Source organism: Psittacula echo, assembly GCF_963264785.1.
Source record: "Psittacula echo genome assembly, chromosome: Z".
Lineage (NCBI taxonomy): Eukaryota > Metazoa > Chordata > Aves > Psittaciformes > Psittacidae > Psittacula > Psittacula echo.
Window position 1 is genome coordinate 16090062 of NC_137742.1, and position 20511 is coordinate 16110572.

The window sequence follows — 20511 nt, forward strand, 5'->3', positions numbered from 1 at the left end:
GGCAAGGTCAATATAATAATAACAGGAGCACCTAAAGTAGTGTTTTGTTTCAGATGAAAACATGCTTTGGTGAAAATCTGAGACTGTTCCCACTTAAAATGCTTTGGTTTGAATCATGGTATACTCTCAGACTTACAAAAACTACATTCCTCTCTAATAAAGCTTGACAGTGCCCACCAAAAGAGCACCTGAAATACTACTCTGATGTAAACCAAAATAAATATAATGTGAACACTGGGTCTCCACCACTATTAACCCATGACATCCACTCCTATATTCATTATGAGAGTGGTGAGACACTGGCACAGGCTGACCAGAGAAGCTGCGGCTCCCCCATCCCTGGCAGGGATGTTGAACAGGGTTTGAAGCAACCTGGTCTAGTGGAAGGTGTCCCTGTCTATGGCAGGAGGTCAACACACAGCTTTTTTCTTATGTTATTCTCACAATCTGTTGGGGTTTTTTGGTTGGCTGGTTTTGTTTGTTTGGTTGGTTGGTTCTTTTTAACTGCTCTTTAATACATTTTTAAAATAAACTGCTTTTTTGATGATCTGTTAGCCTCCTCCCAAAAAAGCCCTCATGCTTCTCTTTTTATTCTTGAAAATTTTCACTCTAAACATTGTAACTTTGCAAAATCACTCTAAATTAAAACAAAATTGTTTCTATCACACCAACAGACAGCTAATTCTATTAGAAATAAAATAAAATCAATATCTTTCTTTATCTGAGAGTTCATGATGAAGCATTTTCCTAATGGACTTTGTGGATGTGTCTGAATTTAAAAGTTCACTCACTATGTTTCCATACTGACTAGGAGAACACACACTCTAAATATATGTTACATTATTTACAGGTATATAGCCTGTAGGTGGAGGGTGATGTGATGTGGAGGAAGAGTCTTCCTTTGCATCACATTATGTCACCAAGCCAGCACTACGGCATGCAGCTGCAGCTAGAGAAAAGATACACTTGAGCTACTGCAGAGCATCATAGCCCTTTTGCTTTCTTATTAAGAAAAGAAGCAACTTCAGCCACCATATGGGGTCAAGGAACCAGAGAAAATCATGAATGAGCACACCGTTTGCTGCACCTAAGGCAGGGAAGTGGGAGACTGAAAACAAGACACTAGAATTGTAGTAGCAAGCATATATAAAACCAAGCGAATATCAACTGGGACTTCACAGTACCTTCATCTTCAAACTATGGTTAGCTTTGTACTGTAGCAGTACAGTACCCAGAATGTTGTATGTGCAGTTATGTCAACATAATTATTCTATTGCATACAGCCACCACATAAATATAGTATATAACACAAAAGGTTTTGAGCTAGGCAGGTCTTCCACAAGCCCAGCAACAAAACCACACAGGAAGCATTTGTGAAAAACAACAAAGTAGAATGAATACTGGAGATAAATAACATTTTCTTTGCCTACTTTCAGATTACATAAGGATATGCAGCTACCTTGATATTTCTGTACTTTCATTCTCTCACATGCAATTCAGAGGATGTGGTTTACAAGTTTAGCATATTAATGTTCATTTTCCTACCAGTGCTATCTCTCCCAATCCAAGCTGGGCACGTCCCAAAGTTTGCCAGGCATCCCAGGAACGTGGGTTTCTCTGGATAGCCATTTCTGCTGCATGCACTGCTGGGAACATTTCATGTAAAGACATCAGGACCTATGACAGAAAAATAAAAATAGGAGAAATAATAATAATCAAAATTGAAAAATATGCAAATTTTCTGCAATTACCCAGGCAGCCATCATTGTTTCAATCACTAAGGACAGGTTCATCTTACCTAGCTTTTTCTAGTCTAAAAGTTAGTTGTCTAATTGCAGATAGCCACCCAGACTCATTCCATAGCCCACAGAAACAGGTATGCTAGAGAGTGATTCACCTGAACTATTTAAGCAACTCTATTAGAAGTAGATTAATTGCTTCTGAAGGTGTCTCTCCCTCTCTCTTCCTTGCTAGACTCTGTAAAGCCCTACAAACCCTACACTCTGCAAAAATGTAACAGAATATACTGAAGGACAAACACATTGAGAATTACACACAATAAATAAGCAAATATTGTTGAAAAACTCCTGGGTTGTATTTTATCATGTTAATAGAAGACTGTAATCAACCAAATACAGTTGGAATGCACACAATATAATTATAGAAACAATCCCTGTAATCCAGCATAGAAACAGCCCTTAACAATGACTGTTCTATTTGGAGAGTAAGCATTCTGCAATAGCAAAGCCTAACCTAGACATGAAGTCAACTACATTAAAATAAAAGTGTTTTCCTAATGTGGAAATCTCTTTTACTCAGCAGTCCAGGTTAGTGTCACCCTGTTACCATACTATTCCACTCCTTGCATTGTATCTCCATAACCAAGCCTATAAATCATAGTTAACGATACATAACATGGCTCAAAGCTTGCCTTATTTTTCCAAGACCACCGTGAGATTGGCGCATTATCTGAATACCTGCATCACTCTCAGATCATGATTTCAGACACCCACATGCAGTGGTGATAGATACCAGCAGAAGAAACAAATGATGATTGCATTCCTACAGTATGATGAGAACATCAACCACAAGAATAAGACTCGTATGGGCAACCACTTTCATCACAGCTGCCCCACAAGTTTGATGAATAATATTAGATAGAATATAATAGGACTACTGCTAAAGTGCAAAAAGCATTTATTTAATATCACTGTTCTATGATATATTAATTAGATAAATATGAGCATGGAGTAGAGGAGGAATCAAATACAATGATCTTCAGTATTTAATTAACAAAGTACTTGCACAGCACTGGGGTGAATAAAAAATTTAAAAAATCTTTATTACAGAAAGTAATTCTGTACCCAAGAAACACAGAAAGCATAGCTTAGCTTCTGATAAAACCTTTGGATCCATATTCCTGCTGGTTTAGTAAAACTAAATTAGTAAAACTGTTTTTTTCTAGACTAGTCCTATGGCTTCTCTCCAATTCCATTTAATAGGCTGCACATGGGAATTTAGAAGTACCTAAAAACCTTTTAAAAACAACCCACAGCTTTATATCATGTCATTTTCCCTTTTTCCCTTGACAGCTCTCAATGACTATGCTTTGTAAGCAATGTTTGTAATGAATACAATGTATTCCTTCAAAACTTTCAGTTCAAATGCATTTTGTGTGCAGTCTCTCTTACCTGCAGCAGATGTGTGAATCAAATCAAACTGTTACTAATGGATAGGTGCGTATCCTATCAAGATTAAGTGATTCTGCAAATACCAGCTAGCTTTTACATTTATCTCTTAATATGTTTATTCTCATGAGAGAAAACAAATCCAAGTATACACCCCCCTAAATGCTCTTCCAGATCCTGGTGGTAATTACAGTGCTTCTACTAAATACAGCATCAGTTTCTCAATGTACATTGAAACAAATACACATCTGAATGTATATGTGCTTTGTCCAGCACAGGTGGTTTTTTACTTCAGTTATTAAAAAACCAACTCAGCCATACCTAACAAAAATCTACAATCATACTTCTGATTCCATAGACAACATTTAATGCAAAACATGTACTTCAGTATTTATGCACACTTGAATAATATAATAATCTTGAGTTCTGCATGACAATGCAAGACACGAGGCTTATTTTCCAGGATGCAGCTACTCTTAAATACTATTTTCACTGCATTTCAGATCTTGCATAACTCATCAATAGCTTAAACATAGCCAGAACTGAACTCCTTCCCTCCTTCCTAAATCATCTTACTTTCCTTTATCTGTAGTGCTGTCATTATCATGACAGTATCATTTTAATTTTGTCTTCCTGTGCATAAATGTAATTATATTTATTTATGTCTTGTATAAAGGCAAGGTTATTCCGCTACCTACAAAACTCTTTATTGTTGGTTTCCTTGATCCCTACATATCACACCTTGATGGACCAAAGTCCATTTGATTTAATAAAAAAGATGCTCATGGGTGCCTTAATTTTTCAAAGTCTTGCTCCCACTTTCTACTGTATACAACTTGATTTTCTCCTCTCATTTTAAGAATCTATACTATTTGTCTCCTTTTGAGTAAATTGCTCTTTTTTGCTCCAACATGGCATGAGCATAATGGTCTTTTTTTCTGCTTCTTACAAAGATTCCCCAGATCTTTCATTTCAGGCCATATGCTAGAAACACTTCAGCTGATTAGAAAACTACAGTCTTTTCATTCAGATGTGTGAGTAAAACATGAATCTGGAAGCCAGTAGCACCCCCTACACCCAATCAAGAGCAGAATTCTGGTTGCGATTTTTACCTTTGTTCAATTTCATCCCATTGTCACAGTAATTTATTTTAATAGCCTGTTTTCACTTAGACATTTAACTTTAATAACTGTTTTGAAACAGTATTTTGTAGAAAATGGAATAAATAGAACACTATAGAACACCCCTAAGGGCTCCCTCCAAAATAAGCATGTGTTGATCAGGTTGAATTTCTTTCAAAAGAATATAGTGATCTCCTCTGTGTGGGGAGCATTCTTATTGGGAGCTCTACTGTCCGTATTACAGCAAACTCATGACCCTCTTTTAATTCTTTGTGGACTATTTCAGTACACTTGACTTTAAAATACAAGCCACCATCAGCACAAATCCAGACCTGTATCTGATTACTTAGCCTCATCAGTAACCAGTAACTGTGCAATCTCTTTTAATGCAAGTTACTTTTACACTAATTTCAATGTGGTTTCAGTGTTTGGGTTTTTTCAACAGCAGAGTTATGACTCTTTGCTAGTTACTTCCCACAAAACATTCAAATTACTAGTAAAAAAAGGAACAAGCAGGCATTATTCTGAAAAGGTCACAAACCATTATAGTTGTAATAGAGTTCTCAAGCATAGCAGTTCTTTTTTTAAACAGATGTTCAGTTTTTACAAAACTAATTCAGTTGCATTAGGGTATATTTCAATAACCAGACAAATAGCATGATGCTTCACAGGGCAATGTTATCACTGAAAACTCAATTTAAATCCCTCTTCCTCAATGTTTTAACATTAACTTAGATTCTTTAGATTGTCATGCATTCAGAAAAATGCACAAAAATAATCTTGTCATTTGAGTGTATGAAGATGTCAAGCTTTTACTTACCAAAATTATGCTGAGGAAAACCATAAAAAAGGGCAATCCTACCAGCAAAATATGTCTTTAATCTATTTTGAAGCAAGCTATTACAGAAAAGGAATATTTTGTCAGAATCACCTAAGGTAAATATGAGGATGTGTGTGTTTGTTTATGAACACCTTTTAAGAGATGACACACTTCGATTCTATTCCTTTCCTGTTGCTCTCAAAGAAATTTCTCAGATTAATTTTCTTTCACCATCTTCATTAGCAGGATGGCACTGAAGTTTCACAGTTAAGTAATCTCCCTTAATATTTGATATACGTTCCAAATATAGTGATAACACTTCATTAGAAAACACTCTTAAAACTAATCAAAGAATTTGAAAAAATCTTACAATGCAGAAAAAACATCTTAAGACCCTCAAGCACATACATACTAAAAATTACTGAGCTATCTTACAAAGATGTTCACTAGGTGGATTTTCAAAACTTTCTCTATTCCAACATAGACTTACTATCATCACGTGCATTAAAACAAAGTTTTATGTGTCACTATGATGACTTAGTCTAATAAACCTAGCTTAAAAAAAACCCATGAGACACATCAGAATTATAACAACTCAGTGTCAGAAAACCCAATTAAACATAGCCACTGTCATCAGAAGACTGACGAAGCATTAAAAATCCAGGCAGTAGAATGACCCACCCTGTCCTGGCCAGAATATTTTTGGAAGTGTTATGAATCTGAGTTAAGTCCTGGTTTTAGATGAGCTCACTGGCTTGAAGCTGAATCACTATATTTAGATGCATTCCAAGTCCAGTGAAACTGACCCAATTCCTTCTTCCACCCAGAAACTCATTTCAAAACACTGATGCATAAAAATCTTCCTACCCATAAGCAGTTTACGTTTCTCCATGCTGTAAAGCAAAAACCATTGTACCACAAAGTAATGCTTTTTGCTATGTAGCAGCAGTGGTGGCAGTTGATATCACTTATTCACTGAGTTAAAGATTAAGGAAACTTTAGAAGAGGGGAAATGAAATTACTTGAATGTGAGCATGATGGGTCCTGTTCAATCAATCCATATCGAGGATGCAGGATTGTACAGAAACAAGATCCTCAGACAACAGATGACAAATATCCAAAACGCTTACTAAATGGAGATAAACCTGACTTTCATTTATATTTACGTGTTTCTGTAAACATCTATGAACAATTATATTGTGTACTTCAGGAATACTGTCATAGTTGCACAGTGTGTTGGACTATTCATCAGGGACTGTAGTGACAGGACAAGGGGTAACGGGTTCAAACTTAAACAGGGGAAGTTTAGATTGGATATAAGGAAGAAATTCTTTACGGTGAGGGTGGTGAGGCCCTGGAATGGGTTGCCCAGGGAGGTTGTAAATGCTCCATCCTCGGCGGTGTTCAAGGCCAGGCTGGATAAGGCCTTGGGTGGCATGGTTTAGTGTGAGGTGTCCCTGCCCATGGCAGGGGGGTTGGAACTAGATGATCTTAAGGTCCTTTCCAACACTAAGTATTCTACGATTCTTTGCTTCTATGTTATCTGAGATCTGCAGTAGAAGTACCCCTGGATGACCAACATGAAACCAGGGAAACATGGAAATCCAACATGCTACAGGTTAGGCAGAGGAGATTCAGAGCAGCCCTGTGGAGAAGGACTTGGGAGAAAATGAACATGAGGCGGCAGTGTGCGCTCGCAGCCCAGAAAGCCAACCGTATCCTGGGCTGCATCAAGAGGAGTGTGACCAGCGGGCGAAGGAGGTGATCCTGCCCCTCTACTCTGCTCTCATGAGACCTCACTTGGAGTATTGTGTGCAGTTCTGATGTCCTCAACATAAAAAGGACATGGAACTGTTGGAACAAGTCTAGAGGAGGGCCACGAGGATGATCAGGGGACTGGAGCACCTCCCGTATGAAGACAGGCTGAGAAAGTTGGGGCTGTTCATCCTGGAGAAGAGAAGGCTGCGTGGAGACCTCATAGCAGCCTTCCAGTATCTGAACGGGGGCTATAGGGATGTTGGGGAGGGACTCTTCATTAGGGACTGCAGTGATAGGACAAGGGGTAACGGGTTAAAACTTAAACAGGGGAAGTTTAGACTAGATATAAGGAAGAAACTCTTTACTGAGAGGGTCGTGAGGCACTGGAATGGGTTGCCCAGGGAAGCTGTGAATGCTCCATTCCTGGCGGTGTTCAAGGCCAGGTGGGAGAGAGCCTTGGGTGACATGGTTTAGTGTGGGGTGTCCCTGCCCATGGCAGGGGAGTTGGAACTAGATGATCTTAAGGTCCTTTCCAATCCTAACTATTCTATGATTCTATGAAATCCTCAGGAGTGCTGTAGTACCCAATTCCCAATAGCGTTTGTTATATGTATCATAATGTAGTAAGTCTCCCTCCATCCAAGAAAGAGTCCCACATGGCTGGCATGCAAATGTTCATATTCTAATTCCAAGAATTTATCGAAGTCTACTCCTCCCTTCTTTGTAATTCAAAGCAGCAATGAAATAATCCAGCCAATGTTTAAGAAACCTAACCTACAATAAATTTCAATCAGTCTTACTAAACGTATTAATACAGGTAGTCTTTATACACTAGTTTGAATATACATATGATACAATTTATCTAATACTATAATCAACATTAGGCTGTTCTTTGGGGACTGGGAGGTTTAAATTTTTTGCGTGTGTTTTTTTAGGGGTTGTTTGGGGTTTTTTTGGGGTGTGTTTTTGTTTGTTTCAACAAAAATATAGAAATTAATTGCTTGCATAAACGTTTACTTACCAATCATTGTTCTTTCAATGGGGGAGCCATTTAGCGTAATGGAATGGTCAAGTATATACACTGAAACATTGTGCATGCAAAGAACAGTATTAGATGCATCCTTAAATTCTCCACACACCATAATAATGTTTTTAAATGGATCAAAAAGTAGCTGAGTGCAACGGAAAATAATATCTCATCAGTTTTTATGGGTTTCTGAAGCAGTTGAGCAATTTCACAATTTCCATATGTTTTTCTGGAAATACACTTACTGCAAGTGTCATTGACAACTTTAAATGTTATTTCTGTTCTTCAGAAATACTGAAAGACATACGTACTCCATCTGTTAAAATACAGATCTTTAAGAACTTACCATTATTATTTACCGATTCCTACTGTGTCATCAGCATATTTATCTGAGCTGCATATTAAACAGCAGAGTATTTAAAATGTTAAGTTTGCTGCTGAGAAAGGTAATACTGATGAATTGGAAAGCTGCTACACAACCCAGCGTTAGATTATCTTAATCAATGTGACAAGACATACAGATATTCAAGCCTGTGCAAAACACTCCATCTAATGTTAATTCTCAAAAGATATTACTTTGAGAGAAAACTTCTCCTCACTGAAAGAAAATTAGTATACACTATAAAGAATCTTTGCATATCACTCAAAATCATTCTTAACATGAATGACCTCCTCAAGTGACTCGCACACCAAGACATGCAGATATCCATAAGCCCAGCGCTCCTCAAAACCCTTGCTGAAGTCGGTGTACAGTTCTTCCAGATCTGGAACTACCCAAAGTTTTTCATTTAGCTACACAATATTAGCTGCAGTATTTGTGCTGGTATGCTGGATTGGAATAACACAGTAAGCTCTAAGCCAGTATCATTTAAATATTAACCAAAATATTTTTTGAATGAATTACATATTTCTACATTGGCAAAAACGGATTTTTACAGCTCACATCAGTGCCTTCGAAAGCATAAAGGTATCAAACTGCACATTATACTTACCAGCTTCCAGTAAGCACAAGTCATGCTGCAAAAGACATCTGTAATAATTATTTGCATGTACTAGAGAGATGTTATCCATTTAAAATTAGACAGTTTGTTAACATGATTCAAGAAATAATTTTCTAAATGCATATTTTTTACATAAGCTTTTCTTGTGTTCTCATTCACAGTGTAATATAGAAGTGTTATGCAATATCAGAAATGAAATTAGAAAGAAACAGTGCAGCTGCCCAGAACTGCTCTTCAGGAAAGGAATCAAGTGCATGGTGGAAGCAGAGGCCTGGGTCCCTTTATTCTTTCAGCTGTCATTAATCCCCAATAGTTTCATTAGACAGGCAAAAATACTTTATAAGACGGCTCAAAGTCACACAGCTGGCTCCTCAGCTCAGCTCCAACTCACCTTCGCCATTTAGCTGAAATACAGGGAATGGGGTGCCAAGTAAGCAACCACCTCTCAGTATTAAAGCATTGCAGCTGGAGCACTGATTGAAGGATGTTGTAGTGAGCATCCATTTAGATAAGTCATTGCATCATAGTTCGGATCCTGGTAAGATAACATTATTCCCTGTTCTCCTGTTTTTTCCACTGGAAAATATTTTAGTATTCAAATAATTTCAAATTAAATACAGTACTTTTGGAGAGCTGGTTTAACTCCTGCATACACATAAGACTATAATAAATAGCTGTTACAAGAGAACTATTCATTAATTTGTCCCACTGAGTATAACTGTCCTTTTCAACAGCTTTCTCTTGACATTAAGCTAATAAAAAAAAAAAGGTAAAAGCAAAAAAAAAAATATCATTTCTAAACACAAAATAAAGGCTGCTTCAAAACCACCCTGTGTTAAAGAACCAGCATAAGAGCACGTGAACCATTTCTTCACAAACTAAAAGAAATCCCATTAGCTGGTCTGTTTTATTCAAAACAGTTAAAAATATATATATCAAACATTACAGGACTATTTTCACATCTTAACAGAATTCTTTTACTAGTGGAGTTAAAATTTAAATGTACAAGTGGACAGCTACATAAGTTAACCATGTTTACAGCATCCTAGAAAGTTGCTAATTAAAACAGAATTATATTATTCTGTCTCTTGCAATAATGCATAATTAAAGATTTGGAACTCCCTGACACAGCTCTGCAGATGCTCAAGGTTCACATGACAGCAGATAGCAATGAGATAAATTTGTTGAAAAAATATCTTTCAAGCACTTCGAAACATAGAGAAGTTCCTGGGTCAAAACTTGCTAGAGGCTGGGAAAAGTATCATGAGGGAAGTACTGCTACAGGCTCATACCATTCACATGAGCCTTTATGTCTTGGTGACAGCCATCCACTGCTGGAAGTTGTCAGCATACTATGCTAGACAGCTTTTTCATTTAAGCCAGCATTGATGTAAAAGCATCCAAATACAAGTAAATATTTAATGGAGGTCTACATGTTTATGATGTTTTGTTACCATAATAGTATGCAGGAGTCAAGCACCTAAATCACACAGGACATCTGTTAATTCTAATATGCTATCTAAATAACATACAGATCTGATCCTAAGTGTGCCCAAGTTAAAAGAAAGTACCACTGCGGAATTTCCAACAGGTCTGAAAAACATGCATGAAGGTTTGTTTTTTTCATTTTCTTCTAAAAAGTTATATTCCTCCAGTTTTAGAAGTTAGGAAGAAATAATTGACTACAAGTCTAACCTGGTGAGAAAATGGGAAGAATAAATGCTCACTTTTCTTCATCATGTAGGGTATAGAATGAGAAAATTGCACTAGAAAAATTCAGCAATTTAAAGTAAAAACAATTACTGCATCGTCTTGTCAACACCATTCAAATTAACAAACTAAATCAGAAATTAACCCTTCATAGACAGCCCTTCCTGTGTTAGAAGTTTTTCGTTTTTTCTTATACAGTTTATCTGGATTCCTTACACACATATGATATGTTGACAAAGAAACCCAACAATACACTTCTCCCAGAATAATTCAGGAAGAAAAACCTCTAAAGCTATAAATTATTTCTCAAACCAAATGCAAACACAAGTAAGACCTAAACCTTCTGCACCTATGTAAAACAAAAGCCTCCTTCAGCATTACTGCGTTGAAATGAGTTTATAATTATTCACATAATCCCTTTGCAGTATCAAACTTTCTTCACAGACAACATGACTGTGAGTTGAGGAGGAGATGTGACAGCATCCAGGAAAAAAAGAGCAGTCACCACACCTTTGGTCTGGGGGAAGTTGGGATTTGGGTGGTTTGGTTTTTTTTTGGGATGGGGCGGTGGTGGTGTTTTGAGATTTTATGAGAGAAAAAAATGACAGAAACAACAAAGATTTTAAAACTAAGCAATATAGCAAGCTTCCTAGAAGTTACTAACACCATTTTACTTTTTATTTTCCTTTTTTTCCTATCTTTAAAAAAAAAAATGTATTTTTTCAGCCATGTCTTGAGTAGCTACCATCCTAAAAATACTTTATCCCAATCTCATCTGTCCGTTTGGTTGAAAAAAACCATACATTTCTTGTTCTCATCTTCAATTCAAATTCAAACTATTTTTATTTTTGCAGAAGAGCATTTTTATTTAATACAGAATAACAATACATATTTTTATATCTTTGAATACAGATGGAGACAAAAGCTTCCTAATCCAAACAAAATAATGGATCCTTGCACTTTTGCCATCTAAGCCATGCAAAGACACACTGAAATTACAAGCTGATCTCATAGCTTCAGTGAGGCGTTGATGGCTGCAAGCCTTTTTCCTCAGCTTTAGAATAAAGGCTCTGATGAACTGACATCATAAGTATACTCTGTTTAAGGATCTTTTCCAAAACTACTACTATGTAACACTAAATATGAAAACAGAACAGAGACAATCTTGCATACAGTATCCTTGTTTAATGTTGACAGTATTAAACCAACTCTTTAGAAAGAGCAGGCAGATTTTTAGTGGTCAAACTTTCTGATCTATCACAGTCAAGCTCTCCTTGTTCCTCTCAATACAATTTTCAGATATTCCAGTTGCTTCTTTCATGCTGCAACATCTTAATTCCTGTCCTAACAAAGATGTTGTTTATTGTGATTGGCTGGGATAACAGCATTATTTTAATTCCTGTTAAAAGATGCCCCATAGGGTTGGGGAAAATGAAAGACCTAAATTATTCCATATTTTATGTGCACAACCACTGCACAATTTTGCACAGTATCTGTTCACAAGCATGGTGTTTTCTGATAAAGAACTCTCACGCTTTACCTGCGATTTCATTTCATACAGTGTAGCATCCTCTGGAGTTAACTGAAGTGCTTCATCCCACTTCTGAATAGCCTCTCGGTACCTGTAGTTAAAACAATATTACAGTCTCACTACATTTAAAGATACTAGATATTTCAATTTATATCCTGATATCATGCCATGTGATGAAGTGCCGTGGCACCTCATTAGCATTAACGATTTTTATAACCACTTTCCTATAAAATATGTCGAACTGTTTTTAGGAACTACCTATTTGTTCTTTTGACCAAATGGATGTTAAATACTAATGCACAACTGGCCTCAAGTGAATTTAAAAAATCAACATAGGAAGCGTATGGCAAAGCAATGACTTAAAACTAGAAATTCTGAACTGAATCCAATTCCTCTCATTGTCAAAATCACCTTTAGTCAGGCATAAAGAAATATAATCTGAACCCAACACGCCCCCCTACAGCTGTAACTTAAAATTCCTTTTCAGTCTAAAAAGGCTGAAACATAGGAGTTGCCCTCCTGCATTTCTGTACTGTAAGATACTGAAGATATCTGAGTAACTTTTGTATACAAATATAAGAAGGAAGTTAAAAGTAAAAACCTATTTTGAGATCATTCAACTTTAGAAAGGTATACAGTAGCTTCAGAATATGTTTCCCTGCTCTAGAAAACAGAAAAAAAGAGATGAGTTGACCAAAATCAATAAAAAGCAGGTCTTCGTCTTGAACAAAGAAGTAAAACTTAGACAAATGTATACTAGTTTTGAACCATACTGAAGAACTGTAACTGCAGAGTAAGACGCAGTTACAGGAGTGCAGTCTTTCAGCCCTAAAGGTGGTTTCAGATTAACAAGCCTGTGCAGTGCCACATGTTCTCTGAATCTGTTCCAAAATCCATCTGTTACAAAAACAGAAGCACCTACATAGTTCCATATTAATTTCATTGCAAAGGCATGAAAACACACTGCAATTTTAATATAGTAAATTCACTTTCCCAGAATCTTCATATGGAAACAGGTTTTATCTTCCCCTACTCTCCATTCTTCCTTCCTTTCCCCATTTTTCAGTCCTCTGGCTTGTATTAATGCTTCCAGGTTTTCCAGAGCAGTGACAGGAAGACTTCAAAAGGTTCTGAGCCAATTGGGAACAGAAGAATAGACTGCAAAATCAATGCAACTGCAGTCAAACTCTCATTGTGATTCAGGAGTTATTAGTTTGTCAATGACACTGATAAGTATGATGTTTGAGTGCTAAGCAAAGGATGTTTCAATAAATTTTCACATTTCCTCAAAGTTTAGCCACCAGCTGTGCATTTGTAATCACAGTTCATTCCCCATGTGCAGGTGTTGACACTAAAGGAAACATCACCATGTTTTCTACGTATGTCAGTAGAAGCCTTAAGCTTCTTTAGTCATTCGGTTAGCAAGAACTACTTTTTGAGTAGGATAATTACAGTTTTGTTTGAGACGTAGCACAAACATAGAACAATAAAAGCTACATGAGTAAGGGAAATCATCAGCTCAGTTACGCAGTGTCCTGGCCATGCAGCAAGACACAATGTTGTGAGTGTCCTAGAAAAGCTTAGAAAAAGACAGTTTTGGAAAACGGACCAAGTACAGTAGGACCAAGTACAGTAACAACCATAGTAACCATAAAGGAGGGATTACTGTCATTCTGCAAATAGAAGGATAAAAAATGCATTTCAGAAATCTTTATTTCCACTTCAACAGCTGGGACAGAGTTGCTCCAAGTGTCAGTCTGAAGGGGATAAAAACTCCTAGCCAGAACATGATACCTCTGAAGGGAGCGTCAAATATAAGCAAATATTGCCCCAAATCCTGTGGGGGTTTGCTGCCCATTTGTCAAAAGAATAAAGATGCGCAAAGGAAAAGAGGTTTGTCTGTCCATTCATAGAAATGTGCTATGCCTGTTCTGTGTATGACCAGTGAGTTACTCAACTCTGCTTGTGAGCTTCAGAAAGCATGATCCAAGAGAAGTGACAACACAGTCTCTTCCCAGGACTAAGAACACAACACGGGAGGCAAGGAGAAGGAAGATGCTGCAGGTACATCTTGAATTACCTGCTCAAAGAGACTGGCTGCTGACAACCAGTTTACAGTGGAGATATGCACATGGCTGTGAAATACTCATCTTTCCAGCACACATATTTCTTTAAGAATGAAGTCTGATAAAAACATGAGTGTTCTATGCTTTTAAATACTCAGGAAAAAAAGATGTTTCATTGTTGTTTCAATGAAAACTAAGGAGATTATTCTTTTTAAGAGAACTGAGCCCTGATGCTTGCTTCAGTAATGTACATTCAGGAAGTCCTTTCTCTAAAGATAATCATAGATGCAAAGAATTTTCTACCTCTTTCTTTTGAAGGAAAAGATTATATACTATAATTATTAATATCAAACACTCTACCAAAAAAGCTGCCTGGGGATATAAGATACAATCATAAAGTCAATGTTCCAGTAAATGTTTTATGAAAACCATAAACCTTGCCTGAAATAAGAAGTGAGCTAGCACAGGGGTTGTGTTGTAAAATAAATAATTAAAAAAATAGATCATTTTACGGTCTCTCAGTATCTTTCTTTGAGCTGAACTGTACAGAATCTTTATCATTACAGGAGGGAGAACTAGTTTTGAAAAGGAAAACAATATAAATATGATATATGCTTTTGGTTCAATTAACAAAAATTCAATGAGCTTTAATGAGCATTTGCTATTCCTATATCTTTCCTCAGCAAATAAATAAGCTCACATACAGTTGAGTGACTAGCAGCTAACAAACCTGTATGCATCAGCTGAGCTGCAAAAACTGCCATGTCATGGCTGGCAAAAGTGAAGTAACAAATTTTAGCTTAATGCTGTTCTACTGAGGTCTACCTGAACTTCTTCCCATATGCCTGATATGGAAAGAGAGCACACATGATCAGAGCACATCCTATGGCACAACTGATGCACAGTAATATGCATCTGAATCTTATACCCCTTCAAAAAAAAGAGATATGAAACCCAGCACTTGAAAAAAAAAAAAAAATCAAACTTTTGTCAAAAATAACATCTCTGAAATAAGCATGAGACCCAAAAATCACAGATCCATTCACTGGTGATGCTATAAACCTTCTTCAGAAACCTCTGATATTTATCGAAGTGGAAATTAATGCCAAGGATTCCTACTGGCTGGAAAGCAGCTTTGCAGATAAAAAGATCTGGGGGTCCTGAGGTACAGCAACTTGACTATGAGCCAGCATGTGCTCTAGCAACAGAGAAGCCAAACAGCATCCTGGGCTGCCAGCATTACCAGCAGAGAGAGGTGATTTACCTCAGCTGTGGTGAGACCTCATCTGCAGCACTGGGTCCAGTTCTGGGCTGCACACCACGACAGACACATGAATATACAGAAGTGAGTCCAGCAATGGGCCACAGAGACGATTAAGGACTTTGGGGCATCTGTCATATAAGGAGAGGCTGACAGAAATGGGACTATGCAGCCTGGAGAAGGGAAGGCTCAAGGAGGATCTTATCAAAGTGTAAAAATACTCAATTCAGAAGGGGGCAGGGAGTAAAAAGGATGGAATCAGGTTCTTCTCAGTCGTGCCCAGTGACAGGACAAGTAGCAACAGGCACAAACTGAAGCATAGGGAATTCCAATTTAAACATATCAACTGTTGGAGATATCCAAAACTCAACTGACAACATCCTGAGCAACCCCTAGTTGACCTTGCTTAGGATTCCTTAGGATTATATGATGCTACATCAGCAACCTTAGTGATACATGATTTAAGATGAGATAAGATTATCTCTTGGCTAAATGAAAGCAAATATTAAGCAAAATATGATCTTGCAACAAATAGACCCATTAATTTTTAGATGTCAAGGGCTACTATGAAAATTAATCTAATATAGCAGTAAGTAAGTCACAGAATATTAATAGTGGGCATATCTTGATTTTATAGAATACCAAATTAAGATTTCCAGCAAAAGTAGAAACCTGACTTGTATATACATTGTAACTAAGCAACAAAACTCCAGTAATATAAAGCATTTTTAAAAAACTATCATATTTGGAAGTACTGAGTTACTATTTATGTGAGTACAGCGATACAGTATATTTACTTTTATTTACCCACAGTCATTTCAGTAAAATAGTGCACCTCACTATGAAAAAAAAATACACAACTATAACTAAAACTTAATTATAAATTTCTTTATTGCAGTGCCATAAAAAGAAATAAATTATTGAGAACTAGATACATGTGGAACGCCTTCAGTGTACAAGACTTGATGGATCTTACCAATTTTTATTTAACAGTATATGAAATCCCAAAGCTGCCCTAAAGTACTGAAACTGCTCTCTTCAGACACGCTACTGACCATCTGGGAGCTATAGAGACTTGGCACATTTTACTACAGCTTGCTAAATTTTTGAAACAAACATCTCATGCTTACACTCCATTTTTCACGACCACTTCCGGGAAAACAGGATCTCTTGAACTCTTAAACAAAATCATTAAACCCAGTTCACATTTCCATAAAAAATATTTTAGTGGAGGCTTTTGGTTAAAAAAAAAAAAAAAAAAAAAAAAGCAAACTGTGTTCATGTTATACAGAGGTCAGTTTTTGAATCTCATACATCTACATATAGATAGATATATAGATATAGATAAAATGCTAAGAATTATCACTGCATATCACACAGATTTGGAATCTTTTAATTTTACTCCAACAGGCTTGCCACAGTTGATGCTTCAGGAACAGGGCATGCTCAGAGTGACACTGAAAATATCTGAAGATACATTGAAGAGATGAGATGATATCAAGTCAGGTAAAATGAGACAGGCCTGCAGGAGAGAGGCAGAGCACAGAAGTACAGATTCAGGAGAAAGGATGAGGCAACATAACTACCGGGAATTCTTAGAGACCTGGAGGGACACTCCTGCAACCAGATGAGGAGGACTCAGACAGACAGAGAGCTAAAGAAGGGAAAATGAACATTTAAAAAAACCAAAACCAAAAACACAACCATGTTTAACTGTCATATCCTCATACCATAAAGGATGAATGTGAACTGTCTGTGGCCATCAGAAACACAAGCTAGAAGAATTTTAATGTAGTGTAGGGTCAAATTCAGACTTTGGTGGAAGATAAAGAACGCTAGTCAGAAACTATACAGAGTACATACCAAGAAAAGTGAAATTAAAAGCAAAGCAGAAATTGTTTACAGGAACAGACTTCCCTTTTTAAACCACGAAATGACGAAGGGCTGGACCACGGGAGAAAAGATTCAAAAGAACAGGTGAAGAAGGAAGCTAAAAAGAATAAAGGAGAATGAAAGGAACACTCAATATCTTTCAGCCACACATGCAAATATAGACACTTTTTATCATTGCATCTATTAGGCAAATACAGATTTGAGACTACTTTTGACATAGAAAAGGTATGAATCCAGTACTGGAGAGAAATGATCTCTTATCTAAGAGAAACAAAAGCCACAAAATCAGGATTCTGGTACTGTCTCAGACAGAAACATCCTCTTTCATGTGGAACAAAATTTATATTTCCTCACATACCATGTGAAAAACTAATCACACACTACTACTTCACAATTCTTTTATTGCGAACCAGGAATGCAATATACTGCAGTAAATTCTAACAACAAATGACAGTGGAGTAATGCAACAGAGTACTAGGTAATGATGGGGAATGAGTAGGATAGGATGCTGCCTATACTCGAGAGTCTCCATAAGGCATCTTTCACAAATACATTTTATACTGAATTGTGGGCAACAGCCCTGCGGCCTTTGACTTATTTTATACCCTTCTTTACAATCTGGTGAATTACTGATTCATAAAATATCTCAAGTTGGAAGGGACTCATAAGGATCACAGTCCAAGCCCCTGCTCCTTGCAGGACCTGCTAAAACTAAACCATATGACTAAGAGCATTGCCCAGATGCTCCTTCAACTCTGACAGGCTTGGTGCCACGATCACCTCCCTGGGGAGCCTGTTGCAGTGACTGACCACCCACCCTACTCAGATACTGCACTTACTGCAAGGAGACAAGAAAATTTACAACACAAGTGCAACACATCCAGCTGCTATTTCATTACTTAAGCAGTAAGAACAGACCACCATAACCTTACAAGCTCTCAAAAGACACGTAATTGTACAGTTGCAGTAAAATCAATTCACTACTTTAATATCTTAAACAAAACCTACAAATATATTATTAATATAAATTGAGTCTCAGATACTCCAATATTCATATTTTAAGTATTCAGAGGTAAGTGATGTATTTTTATTGCTGATATTAAATTTTAAGTACAAACCTTTAGTTCCTCAAAATAGTTTCAACAGTAGTTCCTGTGAAAGCAGCAGGAAGAAAAATGCAGAAGAAAAACTGTTCTGCTGCATTTGAAGAAATTTTGAGTTCATATTCTGGTCTTGAGAATTATTAGTTCAGATAGCCTTTAGAAAAATAGTAGTAGAGCTGTAATTATAGGTACCATCTGTTTTATTCTTAGTTGAGTAGGCATTAATCCTTTGTATCTTTTAATTATTTGTCCACACATGACTGACAGCTCTGTCACTCTTACCTCATGCTATGATCCTCCTGGTTCTCAGAAATCAGCCATAGAAACTCAGTCAAGAACTCAAAAGCTGTAACAGCATCAAAAAAAGTTTCTGAAATTTAGATTCCAGTTATTTCTCTACCTTTCCCAAAATCACTTATTGGCAAAATATGGTGCTCATGAGGAGGGTATTAAGGGGGCAAAACATTTTGGGAGAGATGATACACAAAAAAGCAATAGTGTGCTCACATTCTATTCTGAGTAGTTCCATTTTATCTAGTTGACATGCTCTTGTTACCTTTACTAAATGTAATTTCCCTTCATTTTCTGTCCCTCTATTACTTTTGGCCTCTTCACAGTATTTGCTGATGTCAACATCAGAGTAATAATGACAAGTTATATACAAAAGCAGAGAGAAAGAGATAAAGACAGAGGAAACATGTAACCCTCTATGGCACTTTAAAGAGACTTAAAGGGCAAATTTAATTCATTTTTCATGAAGTACCAATAAGTTAAATAAGAAAGTACCCTATAAAACACCCATGAAACAATTTGAAAGGATTGACGTAAAACTACTAGAAAGCAGCAATGCAAATACTAGTCAGCAAACAACATCAAGTCACCTGAAATAAGTGACATATTGATGTGTAATAAACAGAAGATTCTACCTGCAAGGACATATATGTACATATATGCAGATTATTCAATGTCACCATCCAGAACTGATTCCAGGAAGGAGAGTATCAGACATTTATAAATCCCAAGATGACTAACATGTAAATCATACACAGAAAAGCGGCAAGAAAAGTGGGAACTCTCACTGCCAGCACTGCAGAGACAGGGAGAGGTAAGCCTCAGTCACACTAAGCAAAAATGTTCTGTAAAGGTACAGATGAGGCAAGTCTGTGCTTCAATTTCTGTGACAGAGCTAGTTAGTCCCTTACAATACTGTTATGTTTCTACCAATAAGCAACTTATAAGGCCACATCTGGAGTACTGTGTCCAGTTCTGGGCTCCTCAGTACAAGAAAGACAAGGAGAGGGTCCAGCAGAGGGCCACAGGGGTGATCAGAGGGTCTGGAGCATCTCTCCTATGAGAAGACACTGCAGGAACTGGGCCTGGTTGGTCCAGAGAAGAGCAGACTGAAAGGGGATCTCATCAATGCAGATCAATGTGTCAAAGGCGGGTGCCAAGAGGATGGTGCCAGACTTTCTTCAGTGGTGCCCAGCAACAGGATGAGGAGCAATGGCCATAAACTAAAACACAAGAAGTCTCACCTCAACATGAGGAAGAGTTTTACGTTGAGGGTGGCAGAGCACTGGAACAGGCTGCCCCAGGTGGGTTGTGGAGTCTCCCTCTCTGGAGCCATTCAAAACCCGCCTGAACACGTTGCTGTACAACCTGCTCAAGGTTATACGTTGGCAGCAGGTTGGACTAGATGATCTCCAGAGGTCCCTTACAACCCTCATGATTCCGTGAACTTTAGAAGAACCAGTAGATTCAGACTGATAACTTTTGCTGGCAGTGTGATTTTGCATACACACAGCAATGCCTATCAAAAGAGAATAACAGCAAGAACTGTTGGAACTATCTCCATAATATTTCCTATAGCACAGCATGAGATGCAAAATAAAACATTAAACATTCAACAGAAGATTAATATTTCACATGGTTTTATCTACATTAATTACTGGATGGGAATACTTAAGCCATTTAGTCCATGCTACCCTGTGCTTCTGAAGCCTAACTTCCAAAATGAACTCTTCCTCTTATT

At 37.2% G+C, this 20511-nt stretch overlaps 1 protein-coding gene across 6 annotated transcripts in view; it reads right to left on the minus strand.

Annotated features, from left to right (window-relative positions):
- Positions 1-20511, minus strand: part of PRKAA1 (protein kinase AMP-activated catalytic subunit alpha 1) — a gene marked incomplete at its 5' end in the record, with an annotated part of 72561 nt that overhangs the window by 8392 nt on the left and 43658 nt on the right. For 5 of the 6 annotated variants that reach the window (XM_080636592.1, XM_080636593.1, XM_080636594.1 and 2 more), the window contains 2 exons: positions 1546-1677; positions 12166-12247. In XM_080636592.1, the coding sequence (XP_080492718.1) occupies positions 1546-1677; positions 12166-12247 (214 nt within the window). The remainder of the gene's footprint in view (positions 1-1545; positions 1678-12165; positions 12248-20511) is intronic. The other variant, XM_080636595.1, reaches the window with a different exon arrangement.